Raw genomic sequence first — 20,786 nt, 5'->3', positions numbered from 1 at the left:
GCAGGTAGGGGGGGGTCCGTCCGCACTGACCGCGGCCCGTTCAGCACCTCGCCCGGGAGAGGGGCCCCTGACCGCAGATCTTGCCCTACAGCCGCACGGGCCACGCTCCGCTGTGACTAGCTGAGCTTTCTTTAAAAAGCGGGCGGAATGGCCCGGCCAATCAGGTGCCCCTGCTCCCGGTCTTAAAAAAAAAAAAATCTTTGCAGGCCATTGGCTGTCGGCAAAAGCGGGGGCGGGGCTTCCCTGCCAGTCTCGCTGAGCCGGGGCGGGACATGTGGTCGCACCTCAGAATGCGGCCCCTCAGCGTTAACCACAGGCTCCGCGGCCGCGGATTGGCTAAGAAACTGCAAGGGAAGCTCAGCCTAGCCCAGCCTTGTTTGATGTAAACAACCATCGTCCTCGCTTCCGCCCTGTTCTCGCGGGAGTTCGGTTACGGCAGGCCGGGCCCGAGGTCCCAGCTCTGCCGGAAGGAACCCAGAGCGTGCACGGGGTAGCGGGTGCTGGTGAGTAAAGGGTCCCGCGCGCCGCCGGGTGGGAGAGGGGCGCGGGATCGGCGGGAAGGGGTGGGCGGAGACGGAGCGGGACCGGCCCGGCTTGACACGTGTCTCCGCGTGGGCTGCCCAGGCACAGAGCCCTGGTAGGCCCGCACACGCCGCCCCGGGCCTACCGGAGCCTCGCGCCCTCCGCCTGTGTGCGGGGAGAGACCCGTGGGCCGGGCCGGGAGGGGGAGCCCTGCGAGTAGCTCGCCGCCAGGGTGCCCCGAGCCCGCGCTGACCCTGCTCTCCGCCCTCCCAGGAGCCGTGTGCCCGGACATGGAGTACATGAAGGAGCCGGTGGCCCCCAGCCAGGGGAACATGTAAGTGACACGGGCCTGGCGCTGCCCGCGGGACGCGGTGGGGCCGCGGGGGAGTTATGGGGTCGGGTTGGGTAGGACTGGAGCGAACTGCCCGGTCTCTTGTGAGGCCCCGGCCGGGTCCCCGGAGCCCATAGCGGGAGGGGAGGGCAGGAAACGTAAGCTCGGACCTCTCTGAAATTCCCTGCGAGGGAAGCTCTTGGCGAAGGGCCACGAGTCGGGAACCTTTCCCCAGCGCAGCCGCTTTCCTCTGGTGGGCTTGAGATGGATTGGCCATTGGTCACTGACACCCTGGAGGGATCTGGGTCTTCATTTTAGGCCAAACCCATACAACCTTCCAGACTAAGTGCACAGTGACAGGATGTATTGATGTGTGCCCTGGCTGGCAGCAGGCCTTCCTCCCATCGCAACATTTTTCTTTGCCTTTATACCTCTCACTCCCCCCAAGTATGGTGCTTATTTTTCATTTGTTAATTCTGCTTCATTTACTCAAGCCTGTGCTGCCGGTGTGGCACCCCAATCCCACCAAACCCTGCGAACATGTGCGTGGCATGTTTACGAACTCAGGTGGATATCACAGAAGGAATCCCCAAACAAGTCACTGTTCACTTCTGCAAACAGTGTGAGAGGTATGATATGATTACACTGTAGGTTTTAGGCTAATATGTCACTAAAATGTTTAATTCATGATATTTTCATTAATATCATAAGCGATGGTTGGAAATGACCAAGTCTATATTCATAGAATGCAAATATCTGTTTTGACCTTATTTGGTACTTTTTTTTAATTATTATTTTTAAGGCTTTTGTTTTGCAGAAGCAATATTAATGATTCTGGGATGTGGGCCCACCTGTAGAAAAAAGTAGATGGCTTAAGTCATTTCTGAAGGAAAGAATGGGTGGGTCAGAGGTGGGGAAAAGTTCAAGTACTGTACCTCTGAAGTATATGGATCTTAATGTTTTCTTACAGAAGCACCAGTTTTGGGTTTATCATAAACATTTTGTTTTACTAAACCTAATAATGTTTGAAATAAAGAGTGATCTCTGAATAATTTAAATCATTGAAAGTTTCCCCTTATCTCAGATATCTTCAGCCTCCAGGAACTTGGGTTCAGTGTGCCTTAGAATCGAGAGAACTTCTTACTTTGTGTCTTAAAAAAATCAAAGCTTCGCTTAGTAAGGTTAGTCACTGAATTGCATTTGCACTGTATAAAATAAGATCTGATTAACTTGTATAGACTTTAGAACTTTCTGGGTAGTTTACCACATTTACCTCTACCCTATATCAGTTGATTCATTTTAAAGATGGAGGGTGAAATCCTGACCTCATTGAAGTCCATAGTAATGGGGAGGAGGGATAGCTCAGTGGTTAGAGCATTGGCCTGCTAAACCCAGGGTTGTGTGTACAGTCCTTGAGGGGGCCATTTAGGGATCTAGGGCAAAAAAAATAGTTGGGGATTGGGCCTGCTTTGAGCAGGGGATTGGACTAGATGACCTCCTGAGGTCCCTTCCAACCCTAATATTCTTAAAAAAAAAAAAAAAAAAAATTAATTATAAAATTCCCATTGACTTCAGCGAGGCCAGGATTTCACCCAGAGTTTGGAGCTAGATCTGGCTAATACAAACAAAACACATCCCTAAAGAAAGCATTTAGTTACTGAAATTAATATCCACTGTTAAACCAAACAGATATATTATGCATTTGACAATCATGTTAGTATTACCAGATATTGCAGGGGTGGGCAAACTTTTTGGCCCAAGGACCACATCGGGATTGCAAAACTGTATGGAGGGCTGGGTAGGGAAGGCTGTGCCTCCCCAAACAGCCTGGCCTCCAACCCCCCCACCCCCACTTCCTGCCCCCCTCAAAACCTCACCCCCTATCCAATGTCCCCTGACTGCCCCAATCCCATCCACACTCCCGACCCCTGACAGGCCCCCCGGGACTCCTACACCTATCCAACCGCCCCCTGTTCCCCATCCCCTGACCGCCCCCTTCCCTCCCCCGGGGCCTCCCTGTGGGCCAGAGCACTGGCGGTGTGGCAAGCTGAGCTGCAGGGGATGGGCCAGGGGCTCGCCTCCCAGCCAGGGGCTCAAGGGCCGGGCAGGATGGTCCCGTGGGCTGTATGTAGCCCACAGGTCGTAGTTTGCCCACCTCTGAGATATTGGTTGGTCTTGTGCCCCACATCGCAATTTGGACTAGAAAATAGACGGCTTAGGTTTTAACTCTATTTTATTTACTTGGTTATATTTATAGTAGTACACAGTAAAGTAACAATTTCAGTAAGCCTTTTTTACATTGATTTTTAAGTAACTGGCAGTTTGTTACTTGACAATTTGCAGTGAAAAGCACAAATGGCAGTAGTAGTATTTCTATGTCAGCGGTTTTAGCTAGAAGAAATTTTTTCAACGTAATTATGTGGAGGTGTAGCATTAATAATATTGATTGGGTTTGTTGTACTGCTAAGCATGTTTTAGACATCTTCCAGTCCTCAGTTTGCTGATGGTGTACTTTGTAACTCAGTACCTGAAGCTTGTGTTCTTAATGGTTAACTTTTCATGCTTTAAACATGCATGTTAGAGAGTCTGACAGTTTATCAACTATAGGATAATGAATAAGCCTCTCTGTTTCTACTGACAGGTGCGGCTGATTGAAGCAAGCTTTGTTTGGACTGAACCACATTCCAGGAGACTTAAAATAAAGCTGACAGTACAAAAAGAGGTAATTGAGATCCATTGCACCTCTTATAGGTTTTTTTCTAAGCACTATTTTAGGAGACAAATACAGTAGCGTACTGAAAGGCAATTCTGTGTTGGCTGGTGGAGGCCAAGCATGTTCCAAAGGTTATTTGCTTATCTTGGAGGAAAATGTGATTTCACTGTGCCTAAAGCCTACAAATGGAGCAGTATTGACAGTGGCCTGAGTCAGGCATTTTGCTTTTTCAGCTGCAGGGAGGAAAGATAATCATATGCAGGCAGAGAAGTTAATGAAAGATTCAACCGTCTAAAGAGGCAGGTTTATAATAAAGAAATTGCCTGCTTGTGTTCAGAAGTTAACTTTGTTTTTTAAACACGTTAAAATATTATTTTATCTTCATTTTCTGAGTAATTATTTGGAAAATTGAGGTCTTTATAAAAGCATGACATTTATGTTCCATGAATAGTAGTGCCAACCTCCATGCACAGCATAACAATGGCTGTCAAGTAATCTTGCTATATCAGTTACTTTGAACTATAATATACCGGTACTAATTTTTGGTTGAATATTTGCATCAGTGATGTAAACTATAAAATGGCACTATCTTCAACCAGAAGAAAGGAAATTTGTAATCATTCTTAAATTTAAATTTGATTCTGCAGGTGATGAATGGAGCAATCCTTCAACAAGTGTTTGTGGTGGAGTATGTTGTTCAGCCTCAAATGTGTGATGACTGTCATAGAGTTGAAGCTAAGGATTTCTGGAAAGCAGTGGTTCAGGTCAGACAAAAGGTAAAAACAATACTAATGTTCTTCAGTATCCATTTAGTTCAGTAACCTGTCAAGTGACCAATACTGAATGCCTTCTTTTGAAGTGTAAGCTTCTCACAATGCATCTGGTCAATACAGGAATATTACAGTCTGCAAAAATAAGGTGGAAATCTTTCCCTCACCCCAGCCAGTCTGTTCTCTGAGGCATGAACAGTAATGGCCCTTTCACATTGTATCCCAATTAAAGTAACTGCAGATGTTTCACTAGCCTTCTTTGTGCTATTCTGTATCCCCTCTTGGTCTTTTTTTCTAAACTAATCAATCTATGGCCTGGGCTACACTGGGCAGAGGTTCTAACTAAGATAACACAACTTCAGCTATGCTATTCGCGTAGCTGAAGTCGAAGTATCTTAGTTCGACTTGCTTGGCCATCCTCCCGGCGGCAAGTCAACCGCCGTGGCTCCCCCGTCGACTCCGCTTACTCCTTCTGCCGAGATGGAGTACAGGCATCGATTCGGGGATCGATTTATCGCGTCTAGTAGTATAGACATACCCTATGATAGCAACTCTTACTCTCCTCTTATCCAAAACATTTAAGCCTGTGCTTCCCAGCAAACCAAGCCAGTAGCTGGGAGAGTGGTCTCATATAGACAGGTAAACACCCTTCCCGATCTGCCTCTTTGGCTTGCATCTTCATGTGCCACGCACTATTCAATATTGACATGCTTGGATGGAGGACCGGGGACTATGGAAGAAGCATGTAGAGATGATATTAGCTACTTACCCTCACCCACCCATAAGGAAAGGAGGAAGAAAACCCTGCTTCTCTTTGTTTCCAGCTCACCTGGCTTTGGGGGAAGGGATGAGAATATCTGTTTCCTGGCCTAAAAGGGTGAGCATCAGAACTTAAAGTGAACATGAACCATCAGTCTCATACATATTGCTCTTACAAAAATGTTTAAGAAACATTTTTAAAGTTGCAAAGTCAATCAGGCATTTAGGAAATACCAGAATTAAGGTTGCCAGCCTTGTACATATGCTCCAAACTGTGGGACCCCCAGAGCTTTTCAAAGAAAAGGTCACCAGAATTACTTTAACATTGCAAAACTAGTTTTTCCCCTGCCTTGTTTTTGAAAATGACTGAACCCTTTTGGCTGAAATTAAAAAATAAAAATATATCAGCCAGAGGCAGATTCTTGGCATAGAAGTTTCAGCCCAAACAGTAAAGGTCAGCGAAATTATAAGCAGCTTAAAACAGGGTCTAATAATGGGAAGTGCTGGGCAATCTTAATAAGTGATGCTACCAGCCCCACCTATAAGATAGTGGTATTGAAATATTTTCCTTATTCTCCAGCCTCCTCCTAACATTAGCTGACCTCTTGTTTCCTTTTTTGACTCTAACCATACAGTGAGCTAACACCTACATCTTTTTTCCATAAGTCTAAAACTAATTCAGATATAGTGAGTGTCTGAGCATCTAAGTTGCACCTTCTGATATGTTTTATTTTGCACCTGTCTGGCAGGCATTTCATATGTCATTGTTAAGGCAGGTTATTTGTCATGCTGTCACAGGTTGTCATGAATTCTTCAATTTTTGCTTTTCTTAAACTTCACTACAACTGGAGAGCCACTAGTTTTTATTTAAAAAATATGGTTTCTAGCCATTTTGGTTGCAAAGGTAATCTTCTAAACATGAAAATATAACATGATTCTGTCTTGCTCACTCCTACCAATATGTAGAGCTTCTCTAGAGGCTGCACCTTTGCCTTATGTAAAAATTCTAAAACCTTGTAATGTAAGAATGTAAAATGTGCTTTATTAAAATAAGACCTGATATCATTTAAGAATGTTTTTAGATTTTTCCTGCTTGAAAATAATGTTTAGGACACTTAATATACTTGAAAAATTTCTCAGACTTTTTAACTGCATTTGTGACTATTTCACTTTTTGCTAGGAAAAAGCAGCAGGAAGTGTTTTGTTTTACCCCAATATTTTGCTTTGACCAACAGCCAGCTTCAGTCATTCTGTTGCTCAGACACTAATGGGTATGTCTACACTGCAGCTGGAACTGGGCCTTCCAACCAGGTATACAGAGATGCTAAATCCACTCAAGCTAGCCGTATAGATGTTTCATCATCAGTACAGTCCAGCCACCCAAGTACGGACCTGGGGGGTCGAGTGGGCTTGTACTCAGCAAGCTAGCCAGTGCCACAAATGTTCACATGTCTACCCAGGCTGGCAGGCACGCTCCCAACTGCAAGTATTGTAGACGTACCCTTAGTTTTGTACAGTCCTTTTGTGATTCCTTACAGGGCTGCCTAAGACTTGACTAGTCTAAATAATCTTGTTCTCAGCAGACTGCCTGCTGGCAGTTTGCATCCTTCTGAAACTGTTCTGCTTCTAAAGTGGTGGAAAACACACTTCCTAGACAATCTCTAGGCTATGCAGTGTTTGATAAGGTGATCAGATAGATAAACTAAACATTTGAATAGCTTGGTTTTTATAAATGTCCATATTTGCATTTCTTTAACCAGTATTCAGGTTCACCACTTGAGAAAAGGAAGTGAATGGGTGCATACTACAACTAGTGCCATGAGCTACATGGCACTAAAATAGATTATTTTTTTTAATCATTTTGGTTTTTTAATATCAGTTAAATTAATCCCATTAGAATAAAAAAGATGGGTTATTTATAATTGTTTAGGATCTAATTTATTGAAAAATCAGTATTACAGAAGCAAGATATAAACGTAAATAAGAAAGAGGTTTAAAAGCAACACAGGAAGGCATAAATAGAGCAGTTGCTTGCACACTTATGCACATGTATGGTAAATTTTCAGTAGTTCTCTTGTAATAAAGATTTAGTTCAGTGTCTAAACTTACTCAGTTTCCCCATTTGTAATTTTGGGATAATGATACTGACCTACTTTGTAAAGTGCTTTGAGATCTACAGATAAAAAGCACTATATAAGAACTACATATTATTATTTCTGCTTCAGTTGATCATTCCATGTTAATGGTTACCCTGTTGATGCATTTACAGAATACTTGAAGGTTGTTAAATTTTCATAATGTAACCTTGATTTGACTTTTTAACTTTAGACTCTGCACAAAAAGACTTTCTACTATTTGGAACAATTGATTTTAAAACACAGGCTTCATCAAAATACTCTTCGGATCAAAGAGATTCATGGTAAGAGAAGTGGCTTGTCAATAATAATCTTTACGTAAAATGACTGAAGTAATTGAATTTGGAAGTCTGTGTTGGGCCCGAAAAATAAGTACTAGTATTCAATTTTTGTGCACATTGGTTATTTACAGGAATGATTTAAATGCCTAATTTTGAATATATAGCCCATTATTTTACAGTGAAAAATACTATATTGTACTTTAAATAGATGTCTTCATGTAGCTGTGTTTTCTTTAAGATGGCCTGGATTTCTATTATGGTTCAAAGCAACATGCCCAGAAGATGGTAGACTTTCTTCAGTGTACAGTTCCTTCCAGGTATTTTGCCATAGTTTATCACATTCTAACTCAGATTTTCAAGAGCTGCTGGAAAATTACTTTGAACCTTTATCTTAAAAATCGTGTGTAAAGTGCAGAACCAGCAGTTCTCTGTTATAATTACAAAAGACTCATCCCATCTAAGTCTCCAAATTTTTCCATCAGCTAAGACATCATGCAACTAACTCTTTTGTCCATTGTCCTGTTTTCCATGTTGTTCCTAATTTTCTTGTGATATGAAGCCATATCTTTGCAAGTCTTTTTCTACTACGATATTTTGTGCTGATAGAATGAATTATCTTCTGTATATTTCTTATGCCTTGTTTTGCTACTTTAAAGTTTTACTTATGTCTTTTAGATCAAAATCATCCCAGCGTTTGATTTCTCATGATATTCATAGCAATGCCTACAATTACAAAAGCACTTTCTCTGTGGAGATTGTTCCAATATGCAAGGTAGCTTTCCTCTTTTTTATTTATTTATTTTTTTTTTTTTAAAGGATAAAATATATTACCAACTTACAATGGCTGTAATTTACATTTTTGATCATGATGAGGCAGGATTTTTTTTTTTAACAGGATCTTTTAAGGTAAATGCATTCTTAGTGAAAAAAGCTCTCATCAAGCATTCCATTAGCTTGGAAAGTATTTTAAAAAGTCTGCTCAAAATCATTTTGGAAGGGGATAGAGTGCTTGTTTCTCCATATTTCTGGCTGAAACCAGCACTTACAAACCCAATGTGCAACATATTTGTATAATTACATCAAAAACAAAACCAATGCACCTCAAAATTTACATGCTAAATTTCATCCCATGGTAGAATTTGACTGAAAAGTTTTGTGCACAATCGCATGAAGTGTTTGAGAGAGATAATGGCTTGAGAATTTCCATGTTCACTTTCAGATATCCTCCAAACTGGGTTTTTGGCTCATATCGCTGAAAAGCAGATTTACCTATGACCTTCAAAGTGCACCTCTGTTCTGTATTGCTTAACATGTAATAATGCTTTCGAGAGGATTCTTGTATAGTAGGGCTTATGTAATAACACCTTTAAATATTAAAGTAAATACATATCCCAATGCACTTGAAGCGTACCCTTGTGTTTCCATGCATTATGTATTCATTTGCACTTCTTTGATTTACATGTTGAAAGTTTACTTGACCCAAATGAAGATGATCATTAGCAGTAGTAGTGGTTGTCAGGGTGTTATGTGGATTTGTCTTAGTCCAGTAGCACGAGAAGTAAAATATAGGGAAAACAAACTTCTGTGCAAGTTAAAAAAAGTATAACTGCACCCAAGTGTGAAAAGCTCTTCTGGGCAGGGATAGTCTTGGTATGTGTTTATACTGAGCCTAGCAGAGTGGGGCTTTAATGAGATTTTGATTAGCCCCTTTGGGTACTATTACAATATTTATATTAAAAATGGGGGTGGTTATCTGTAGATAATTGAGGTCTGTATTTTAGACAATTTGCCTGAAAATATATCCAAAATAGCCTAGTCATTTGGGTAGTTAAGAAAAATATTGCTGGTCACAAATTGAGCCCCACTGAATATGTACTATAGTTAGTGTAAAACATCTTTGAGCATTTTTGCTAATTTAGGAGACAGAGACCTGCACTACTGACTTCTTACTTTATACCCTGAGAAAACTTAACTAATGTTAATCCCTGAAAAAGTAAAGAATGATCCCTGGAGAAACCTTAAAAACAGAATATAGTAAAATCTTATCTTTCCTCAAGTTTACAGAACTATCCAAAACTTTCTGATAAGTAGGAGAACCATGCAAAGGGCACTATGCAGATGGACAATGTCTTCCTCCTTTGTTCCATTGAAGGTTGGGAAAAATGACTTTGTGCTGTAACTAAAAAGCTATTTTCTTACCAAGTGTCAAAGTTTTACCATGGGAATGTTAGAAACTCACTCCTCAACCACACAGTATTGTGGAAGTAGATTTCCCCTCACCACCCCGCCCCCAGTTGTTTGTTCATAGCATCTATGTTGAATGGTAATAGTGGTTGTTCTCAAGCTCAATTTAAGGACTTGTTTAAAAATTTTAGTACTTTGCTAAAAATCTAAATATAACTAAAAACAAGAAAACAAATGTGTGCAATTTTGTCTCTTGCTGCACAGGACAATGTTGTATGTCTGTCTCCAAAACTGGCACAGAGCCTTGGGAATATGAGCCAGATTTGTGTGTGCATCAGAGTAACAAGTACCATCCACCTCATTGATCCCAACACTCTGCAAAGTAAGTTGAGGGAGGGGAGTTCTATTATTTTTTCCCTTGAAAGTTAATCCTAGTGTCTAGTAGTAATTCTTCTGTTTGGCATTGTTCTTACTGAATGTTTTCCTGATGCACATCTTGTGTTTCAGACCTTAATTTTGAAAGATTAAATCAGTCTTCTCATTGCCAAACAAATTAATGGCAAACTAAGAAATTAATCTCTTAGTCCCTGAATTCTCTACTGTCGTATACAAAGTGTACCACAAATTAAAGAATTACAGACTGAGTCCTTGCAGAGGCTGTCTGGATGATTCTTTCCTTTTGTCACCTTGCTGTGCCACGTAAGCAGTGTTTAGAAAGGGTTTACTATTATAGCTCTACTGGCCAACTCTGATAGTGGAGTTCTATATTGCCGGTGTAGTTTATACCAGGAGAAAACTGTCTACATTAGGGGTTTTGCCAGCACAGGTGTATCAGTTAGAAGTGACTTTTTAAGTGTAAACTAGGCCTTAGTCTATCATAGACAAATCCCTTTAGAATTAAGATGGAGATACGGAATGCTAACTAACTTGTGACTCAGGTCAGGTCTGCATGAGGAGCACTTCGCGGGAATAGCATTACCAGTATATTTACTGGCAAAGCACTCCTAGTGGGGGTGTAGCTTATTCCCGTCTTCCCTTCCCCTCCTAACAAAATAAGCTATACTGGCAAAAGTACAGTTTTGTTGGTATAACTGCATCTACACTAGGGACTCTTGTCAGATCACACCCTGATTTTGACAATGCTGCATCAGCAGTAGTTTATAGTGTACATCTGGCCCTTAATGCGTCTACTCTGTTGAAGTGTAATATCACTGATCATTTGGCAGTTGCCTTGATTTTTGGCTTAGTAATGCATATTTTGTATGTGTGGGCAAAGGAAAATTGCTTTCAGACGCCAAAGGTCTGTATTTGCTCTTTCAGTTGCTGACATTGATGGAAACACTTACTGGCGTCACCCTTTCAATAGCTTGTTCCATCCAAAGCAGTTGGAGGAGTTCATTGTAATAGATATCACCAGGGTCCAAGAGAGAAAACAAGGTGCAGGTGCAGGGATGAGATCAAACAAAGTAAGAGTTTATTTGCCTTATTTACCACTTCTGGAAACCTGGTTCCTTGTCTGGAATTCTGTTTTGGCTCACTCGATGTTACAAAACAAACTGCACATTTTTCCAAATGTATCCAAAAATTTTCTGACTATTGTTAGCTGGTGAAGCCCTCCCCTAAGAAGGCTGCAATACATCATTCTCATTCATTGGGAATTGCATACACATCACATGAATTCCATTTTCAAAAATTATTTTGCTTCAAAATGAAGTTAAAATTTGATTTTGTTATAAGCTTCTTTCTCTTAGGTTAATATTTTAGATCACAATTTAGTAATGAAGCATTGTATGCAGTCCAACACTTAGAGGATTGCGGATACCAGCTAAGATTATTTATAACTAAATGAACCATATTTGACAAATATATTGACAAATATTCTACCTGATTGCCTAGGTCAAATTAGTACTAGGGACTGGTGTTCAGAAGTCCATTCACCTCTCTTATTAGTTTTTTATTATAGATCTTGAGGCAGTTGTTCTTTCTTAATAACACAAGACTGTTATATTTCCTTACCAAACAATATTGCTTGTTCCAAAAACTCTGTGGTACATAATGAAGTAAAAACAATCCTTGTGATCATATTTATGGGAGGAAATCTAAATGGGATGTGTGAAAATTTCCCATTGTTTCCATTTGTTTGTCTTCAGTAAAAAGGCAATCATTAATGCTAAGGAAATGGAAGTTGGATACAGAAGAAGCCAGTATTGTTACTGATGCAATATCAAATGTTACATAATACAGCAATAGATGTGTTTTAATTGTGCAGCAGCAAATGAAACTATCTGCATCTCATTACAAAAATGTTTATTTCCATTTCTCAAGCACACTCTTGCTGAAGCCTGGGTACAGAAAACCTCAGAGATGAATACAGATAATCAGTATTTCTGCCGCACTCACTTGGGGCACCTTCTAAATCCTGGAGACCTAGTCTTGGGGTTTGTATTGATATATGCTATTTTCAATCAATATTTGATTGACTGAGACAGATCATGCAGGTTAATAAAATCTCAACTTCCTGTAACACTGACCCCAAAGTTACAAGACATGTGGGACAGGAAAGATCTTATTATTCTGTCATTGTGGAAAAGGGTTTTGAGTTGGTAGAAGAAGAGAGGTGGCTTCTGTTTTTAAAGTGTCCGTTTAAACCAGTGGTTCTCAAACTGTGGATCAGGACCCGAGTGTGGGTTGCAACCCTGTTTTAATGGGCTCGCCAGGGCTGGCATTAGACTTGCTGAGGCCCAGGGCCAAAGCCCGAGCCCTTTGACTTCCACCCTAGGTGGTGGGGTTCAGGTTACAGGCCCCCTGCCAAGGGCAGAAGCCTTGGGCTTCGGCTTCCCCCCCCAGCCCACTCGGAGTGGCAGGGCTTGGGCTTCAGTTCCCCCTCCTGGGGTCGTGTAGTAATTTTTGTTGTTACATGGGGATCGCGGGGCAATGAAGTTTGAGAACCCCTGGTCTAAACCAAAACTTGTAAAAATGGCACCTTTTGACTCAGTACTGCTGCCTGTGCATGTTCAGAATTGTATCTAATGACAGTGTTTCCACGTTTTGCTATGGCTAGAGCTGAAGAGCTAGCACAGCTGTGGGCAGCCGATCTGGATTCAGCTCAGGCTCATGCTTTACCAACAGAATTGTGAACTGTTCTAATTTTAAAATTAGAAGTGACAGAAAATATGAGGGTGGAGAAGAGGCCCTTGGACATGGCCAGGAAGAGGTCATTGGTGACCTTAATATGAGAAGTCTCAATGGTATGGAAGGACAAAAGCCGGATTGGAATGGGGTCAGTCAGCTAGCAGTCAATCAAAGCAGTGAGTATATAGAATGCACATATGACAAACACACTGCTTAGACATGGCGAGGCTTGGGCGGGTTTCTAAGATGCCAAGGTAGTGACATGTTCAAAGACCAAGCATGTTGGAGTGTGTCAGAAGTCAAGATGGGATGGAGACAACAGGTTGAAGGGTATAGCATGTCATGTACTTGATCACTGTGTGTGTGTGTGTATATATATATATATATATATATATATATATATATATATATATATATATAAAATCTCTGATTTACCTTAAAATGTAAAGAGTTTAACTTGTTTATCAAGGATGCTTAGTAGCATGGATTTTCTTCCCTTTTGTGTATCATTACTTCTTTCTGGAAGTTTGGTCTCTTTTGTATGAACTATAAAATTGTAATTATATTATGTTTCTTCTTGGAAGAATAAAACATGAAAGGTTAAATGTTCAAGCTATTAAGTGTCTTGTAAATATCTTCCTTTTAGATTTGACTTGGCCAATTGTAACCTCAATGACGAATTTGCAAATAAGATGAACCCACACAACGTTCCTGATGTGGTAAGGTCCTGGACTCTCCTTTCTTGTAGACAAGTTTGTTTCTTGTGCATTATTGAAAATGAGAACATTATGGTCTATAAAATGTATATTGTAGTCCTAGCCTAAAAATCAGGGGAAACGAGGTATTAGCACCAGCATCCTGGTCAAATTCCAGTTTTGGAAATTATATTCTGGCTGTTTAAATTTTCATAGAATCATAGAATATCAGAGTTGGAAGGGACCTCAAGAGGTCATCTAGTCCAACCCCCTGCTCAAAGCAGGACCAATTCCCAGCTAAATCATCCCAGACAGGGCTTTGTCAAGCCGGGCCTTAAAAACCTCCAAGGAAGGAGACTCCACCACCTCCCTAGGTAATGCATTCCAGTGTTTCACCACCCTCCTAGTGAAATAGTTTTTCCTGATATCCAACCTGGACCTCCCCCACTGCAACTTGAGACCATTGCTCCTTGTTCTGTTGTCTGCCACCACTGAGAACAGCCGAGCTCCATCCTCTTTGGAACCCCCCTTCAGGTAGTTGAAGGCTGCTATCAAATCCCCCTTCATTCTTCTCTTCTGGAGACTAAACAATCCCAGTTCCCTCAGCCTCTCCTCATAAGTCATGTGCTCCAGACCCATAATCATTTTTGTTGCCCTCCGCTGGACTCTTTCCAATTTTTCCACATCCTTCTTATAGTGTGGGGCCCAAAACTGGACACAGTATTCCAGATGAGGCCTCACCAACGTCGAATAAAGGGGAACGATCACGTTCCTCGATCTGCTGGCAATGCCCCTACTTATACAGCCCAAAATGCCGTTAGCCTTCTTGGCAACAAGAGCACACTGTTGACTCATATCCAGCTTCTTGTCCACTGTGACCCCTAGGTCCTTTTCTGCAGAACTGCTACCTAGCCATTCGGTCCCTAGTCTGTAGCAGTGCATGGGATTCTTCCGTCCTAAGTGCAGAACTCTGCACTTGTCCTTGTTGAACCTCATCAGGTTTTTTTCAGCCCAATCCTCTAATTTGTCTAGGTCCCTCTGTATCCGATCCCTACCCTCTAGTGTATCTACCACGCCTCCTAGTTTAGTGTCATCTGCAAACTTGCTGAGAGTGCAGTCCACACCATCCTCCAGATCATTAATAAAGATATTAAACAAAACCGGCCCCAGGACCGACCCTTGGGGCACTCCACTTGAAACCGGCTGCCAACTAGACATGGAGCCATTGATCACTACCCGTTGAACCCGACGATCTAGCCAGCTTTCTATCCACCTTACAGTCCATTCATCCAGCCCATACTTCTTTAACTTGGTGGCAAGAATACTGTGGGAGACCGTATCAAAAGCTTTGCTAAAGTCAAGAAATAACACATCCACTGCTTTCCCCTCATCCACAGAGCCCGTTATCTCATCATAGAAGGCAATTAGGTTAGTCAGGCACGACTTCCCCTTCGTGAATCCATGCTGACTGTTCCTGATCACTTTCCTCTCCTCTAAATGTTTCATAATTGATTCCTTGAGGACCTGCTCCATGATTTTTCCAGGGACTGAGGTGAGGCTGACTGGCCTGTAGTTCCCCGGATCCTCCTTCTTCCCTTTTTTAAAGATGGGCACTACATTAGCCTTTTTCCAGTCATCTGGGACCTCCCCCGATCGCCATGAGTTTTCAAAAATAATGGCTAATGGCTCTGCAATCTCACCCACCAACTCCTTTAGCACCCTCGGATGCAGCGCATCCGGCCCCATGGACTTGTGCACGTCCAGTTTTTTCTAAATAGTCCCGAACCACCTCTTTCTCCACAGAGGGTTGGTCACCTTCTCCCCATGCTGTACTGCCCAGTGCAGCAATCTGGGAGCTGACCTTGTGCGTGAAGACAGAGGCAAAAAAATCATTGAGTACATTAGCTTTTTCCACATCCTCGGTCACTAGGTTGCCTCCCTCATTCAGTAAGGGGCCCACACTTTCCTTGATTTTCTTCTTGTTGCTAACATACCTGAAGAAACTCTTCTTGTTACTCTTAACATCTCTTGCTAGCTGCAACTCCAAGTGTGATTTGGCCTTCCTGATTTCACTCCTGCACGCCTGAGCAATATTTTTATACTCCTCCCTGGTCATTTGTCCAATCTTCCACTTCTTATAAGCCTCTTTTTTGCGTTTAAGATCAGCAAGGATTTCACTGTTTAGCCAAGCTGGTCGCCTGCCATATTTACTATTCTTTCTACACATCGGGATGGTTTGTTCCTGCAACCTCAATAAGGATTCTTTAAAATACAGCCAGCTCTCCTGGACCCCTTTGCCCTTCATGTTATTCTCCCAGGGGATCCTGCCCATCTGTTCCCTGAGGGAGTCAAAGTCTGCTTTTCTGAAGTCCAGGGTACATATTCTGCTGCTCTCCTTTCTTCCTTGTGTCAGGATCCTGAACTCGACCATCTCATGGTCACTGCCTCCCAGGTTCCCATCCACTTTTGCTTCCCCTACTAGTTCTTCCCTGTTTGTGAGCAGCAGGTCAAGAAAAGCTTTGCCCCTAGTTGGTTCCTCCAGCACTTGCACCAGGAAATTGTCCCCTACACTTTTCAAAAATTTCCTGGATTGCCTGTGCACCGCTGTATTGCTCTCCCAGCAGATATCAGGGTGATTAAAGTCTCCCATGAGAACCAGGGCCTGCGATCTAGCAACTTCTGCTAGTTGCCAGAAGAAAGCCTCGTCCACCTCATCCCCCTGGTCTGGTGGTCTATAGCAGACTCCAACCACGACATCACCCTTGTTGCTCACACTTCTTAACTTTATCCAGAGACTCTCAGGTTTTTCTGCAGTATCATACCGGAGCTCTGAGCAGTCATACTCCTCTCTTACATACAACGCAACTCCCCCACCTTTTCTGCCCTGCCTGTCCTTCCTGAACAGTTTATATCCATCCATGACAGTACTCCAGTCATGTGAGTTGTCCCACCAAGTCTCTGTTATTCCAATCACATAATAGTTCCCTGACTGTGCCAGGACTTCCAGTTCTCCCTGCTTGTTTCCCAGGCTTCTTGCATTTGTGTATAGGCACTTAAGATAACTCAACGATCGTCCCTCTTTCTCAGCATGAGACAGGAGTCCTCCCCTCTTGCGCTCTCCTGCTTGTGCTTCCTCCCAGGATCCCATTTCCCCACTTACCTCAGGGCTTTGGTCTCCTTCCCCCGGTGAACCTAGTTTAAAGCCCTCCTCACTAGGTTAGCCAGCCTGCTGGCGAAGATGCTCTTCCCTCTCTTCGTTAGGTGGAGCCCGTCTCTGCCTAGCACTCCTTCTTCTTGGAACACCATCCCATGGTCGAAGAATCCAAAGCCTTCTCTCCGACACCACCTGCGTAGCCATTCGTTGACTTCCACGATTCGACGGTCTCTACCCCGGCCTTTTCCTTGCACAGGGAGGATGGACGAGAACACCACTTGCACCTCAAACTCCTTTATCCTTCTTCCCAGAGCCACGTAGTCTGCAGTGATCTGCTCAAGGTCATTCTTGGCAGTCTTTCCCTGATGTTTGGATTGGCTTTCTTTCTGAAAGACATGCCCTAGCTCAAACAGGAATTAATTCAAGGAAGTCCTGTGGCCTGTGTTATGCAGAAGGTTAAATTAGATGATCACAATTATCCCTTCTGCTCTTCTGGATCTGTAATATCCATTTCCTTCTCTAAACTATTGTGTCCTATCTGTGCTGCGCAAACACTGTACTGTTCCTCCCATACACACATATAGCTTGGAAAGGACTTTGGGAGCCCTTTGTAGGACAAGCACTATATAAATAGTGTGAGAACTTCACTATTCAGAACTTCACTATTCAGGCTCAATGAGGTGCCTGACTCAATCCTTTATTCACAGCTGAGGTACAGCTGTCCCTTGCTGCCCTCTTGTGACCAATTATAGTATTGCAGAATCCACAATGCAGTACAATTCCTTGGTTCATAGATCCAAAGAATGTTAGTGTTTTTCTGAAAGTTGGTCTAAAATGATATCTTCTGTGTAGGTATTAATAAAGAAGAGTTATGACCGCACTAAACGTCAGCGTCGTAGGAACTGGAAACTGAAAGAGCTGGAAAGGGACAGAGAAGGCATGGATACAGATGATGAAAGGTTTGGTTTCTGCTCAGTAGCTTTTCCCCTTGAACCATCTGTGCAGGGTCCAGTAATGGGTAGCATTTCTCAATCTCTCCTGAGTACATACTAGGTTTAGTACCATTATCTGGTCTAAAGGGCATCCAGAATAAGTGGAGACACCACTCCTCCTCTTCTTCCACACAGGCAGGTACAACTGGCACTCCATAAGGGGGAGTGCATGCTTACCATATCAGAGGATGGCTTAGCAGGTCTGGTGTCCCTGCATTCTAGGGAGAGGTGTACCTCTTCACTGCTCCCTACTGCAGGGAGTGCCTTAAAGACACAATTTAGTCCTGAGTGCTCAGAGTGAAATCTCATCCCGCTTTTGACTGCTTTGTGAAATTGTAGGGGAGATTGATATTTGAGACAATATAGTAAAACTTTCTTGAATTTTGCCCACAATCTTACAGCCCTTACTAAAGGTTACACAGAATTACACAGTATAAGCATTGACTACAAAGACTTAAAAAAAAAAAAAAAAAAACCTGAAATCGTTAGTGAGTGGAGTCAGACCCCATGTCTGTGGGACAACCGATTATACATTAAGCTGTCTGAAGAGACATCTGTAAGAGAGAGGAAGCGTTTGTCATTGGTATGTTCAGTAACAAATTATATACGACAGCTGACTAACTCTAATGCCTAACTGACTGGTAAATGGAAGCAAAAGATCAGAGTTAAATTAGAATGTAAAAGCTACGGCATATTAGTGGCATACTATAAATATAAACTACACAAAGACTGAATTACAAGGAAGGGGATGTTATAAGAGCATGTGTCTGAGGGACCAAATCCTGTAATCATTTCCTGATGTGCAATGCTTCCCTATACTTCATGGGCCTTAAGGGGAGCAAAGAAGTGAGAGGTAGAGCACTTATTATTTAAGTGCTGACAGCACACCCAAGACATAAGTGCCTTAAAACCCTGCAAGTAGAAAGGCTGTGGTCAGTGAGTCCATGCCTACCCTTCTCCCCTAACCCTAAAGTTTTGTGCCTGTTGTTTTTGAACACATTTGGGCAACTTGGGATTTGGGGGATGGAGCTAGGGCTCTGCTATTTGTTCACTGGTCCCCACAGGACCCATAGAAATATAAGCAGCTCTTCCTTGAGTTTTTTTTTTAATCTGTACTTGAAGCACATAGCTGTAACTGCTACAAAATGTAAGTATTCTCAGTGTATAATAAAACAAGAGCACTTTTAACTCATGAAGTTTTCTGAGTAAGTCTCTCCCTGCCCATCCCTATTGGGGTTTTTACGTGCAGTAGAGTGTCACCTTTAGGATTGGCCCTAACCAGTTTGGATTCCACTGGGCTGCTAGCCTGCCAGACTCCAGAGTTTGCATAATTCTAAAGGAAGAGTTAATGTATTCAATTGAGTTTGTTGCTTTTTAGGCAGTACCAGGACTTCCTTGAAGATCTTGAAGAAGATGAGACAATTAGAAAGAATGTCAATATTTATAAAGGTAAATTTTCCTGAACGGTGTAACTGTGCATAACACTTGTGACTTCAGATTTTATTTTGCTTCTGGTAATTCAGAAGGAGTTGAATGCTCAGGGTAAAGTGACATACACTTGGGAGAATACATATTACTTGAGGTCATAATGTCAATAGATACTTTACAGCCTTTTTGATTACTGTGTGTTCATGTTTTGTATTTGCAGCAAAGGTAGGATTGGAATGGAAGTCTAATTTGGAAAAAATACTGTTGGTCTATAATTCAGCACTCTATATGAAAGGGGCAGGGTGTATTGCTGATGTACTAGCTTTAAGCTATGAAATTTCTTGGAGCTATTATTTCCTTATTTGGTTTTTCTTGTTTGGTTTTTTAGATTCAAAAATTCCAGTGGAAAGTGACACAGATGATGAAGGTGCTCCACGAATCAGTCTGGCTGAGATGCTCGAGGAGCTCCATATCTCCCAGGATGCCACTGGTGGGGAGGGTTCTGATATGATGACTCAATAAGGATATGCATTAGGAAATGCAATCAGTGTACTCTCTTGAGAAGAAAAACTATCCCACACAGAAATAAATGTAATGAACTGTTAAACTAATCATAGACATTCATGTAGTCTTGTGAATATGAAAGGCTATGCAGGTAACCCTTCTTACCCATAAATAAGATTGTGTGCTACACAAACTGCTGATGTGGTTCAGATTTAGTAAAATCAAATTCCTGCTGAAGGTGTCACAACATAAGGCCTGCAAATTTTTCAGACATTCTCCTGCAGCCTTCTCCCTATAATTTCTGCAATGTGAGTGCAAGCAGAAACTGCAGGTGTATTCCACAGGATTGTCATGTGGTTCAGATGCAAGATGAGTCAAAAGCAATGGGATCTGTTCCTGATTCTGCCCGACTTTCTGTAGCTTCCTCTCCTATAAAAGAGACCTTTATCTTCTTCACAGGAGAGGAGTTAGGCTAGATTTGCTTGGAAAGTGCTTTAAGGTCTTTGAATGGAAGATGCTGAATACATTCATACTACAATATTTCTGGTAAATACAAGTACATGGTTTGTTCCTCTAGTAAAGAAGCTATACATACAAATGTGTGCATAAAAATCCTTACATAAAATAATATGTAAGTCAGGTGCCAGTACAGCCCTCTGAATCACAAAGCGTGGCCACCCTTGCTCGTTGTGGGATATACTGCACTATCCTAAATGCCAGTATCAGTGGGTTAATTTAACATGAATAAATATCTCCAATTGTGAATCTTACATTTGAAACTGTTAGAACGCTGAACATTTCTTTTTAGCCAATAACTCAATATATTAACAAAATGTCTCTGTCAACTGTTACTGGCTTAATTGTTATAAGTTTTAACACCAAAGAGAGCATGGTCAAAATGTGCAATTGTTTTGGAATAACAATATTAAATATTGACATCCTTCAGTTTTTTGTTTTGTTTTACTGCAGAGGGGTTGGTAGAATAGAAGCTTTACTGAACTGCATGAGAGCTTTCAGGTTTGACAAATGTATAATTTCCTTGCATAGAAAGGATAAACCTATACAGTGCAGCAAAACCAGTCTTGCCACTATATTTTTAACTTCTAAAATGATGCATGGTAACTAGAAGGTGAAGTAAGGAATAAACTCTCTCCTTGCTTCACTGTAAAATTTAAACAAGAGGTAG

At 42.0% G+C, this 20,786-nt stretch overlaps 1 protein-coding gene across 1 annotated transcript; it reads left to right on the top strand.

Moving 5' to 3' along the window:
- Positions 1-349: 349 nt before the first annotated feature.
- Positions 350-20,545, top strand: NMD3 (NMD3 ribosome export adaptor). Its single transcript, XM_034781562.1, has 16 exons — positions 350-503; positions 796-856; positions 1,348-1,482; positions 1,938-2,034; positions 3,495-3,575; positions 4,214-4,342; positions 7,424-7,514; positions 7,750-7,828; positions 8,187-8,283; positions 9,960-10,077; positions 11,016-11,161; positions 12,021-12,133; positions 13,474-13,546; positions 17,529-17,635; positions 19,047-19,117; positions 19,485-20,545. The coding sequence occupies exons 2-16, from the start codon at positions 813-815 to the stop codon at positions 19,616-19,618; spliced, it is 1,515 nt and encodes a 504-aa protein (XP_034637453.1). The 5' UTR covers positions 350-503; positions 796-812; the 3' UTR covers positions 19,619-20,545.
- The last annotated feature ends 241 nt before the right edge of the window (positions 20,546-20,786 follow it).

This window comes from Trachemys scripta, chromosome 9 (assembly GCF_013100865.1).
Source record: "Trachemys scripta elegans isolate TJP31775 chromosome 9, CAS_Tse_1.0, whole genome shotgun sequence".
Taxonomy (NCBI): Eukaryota; Metazoa; Chordata; order Testudines; family Emydidae; genus Trachemys; species Trachemys scripta.
This window is presented reverse-complemented; position numbering and strand designations above follow the sequence as displayed.

Excerpts from the sequence above, each read along its gene's own strand:
- NMD3 (XM_034781562.1), top strand. The coding sequence starts at position 813 with ATGGAGTACATGAAGGAGCCGGTGGCCCCCAGCCAGGGGAACAT. Across the intron at positions 1,483-1,937 it reads TTCTGCAAACAGTGTGAGAG|ATATCTTCAGCCTCCAGGAA; the intron begins GTATGATATGAT and ends CCCTTATCTCAG. Across the intron at positions 7,829-8,186 it reads CAGTGTACAGTTCCTTCCAG|ATCAAAATCATCCCAGCGTT; the intron begins GTATTTTGCCAT and ends TATGTCTTTTAG.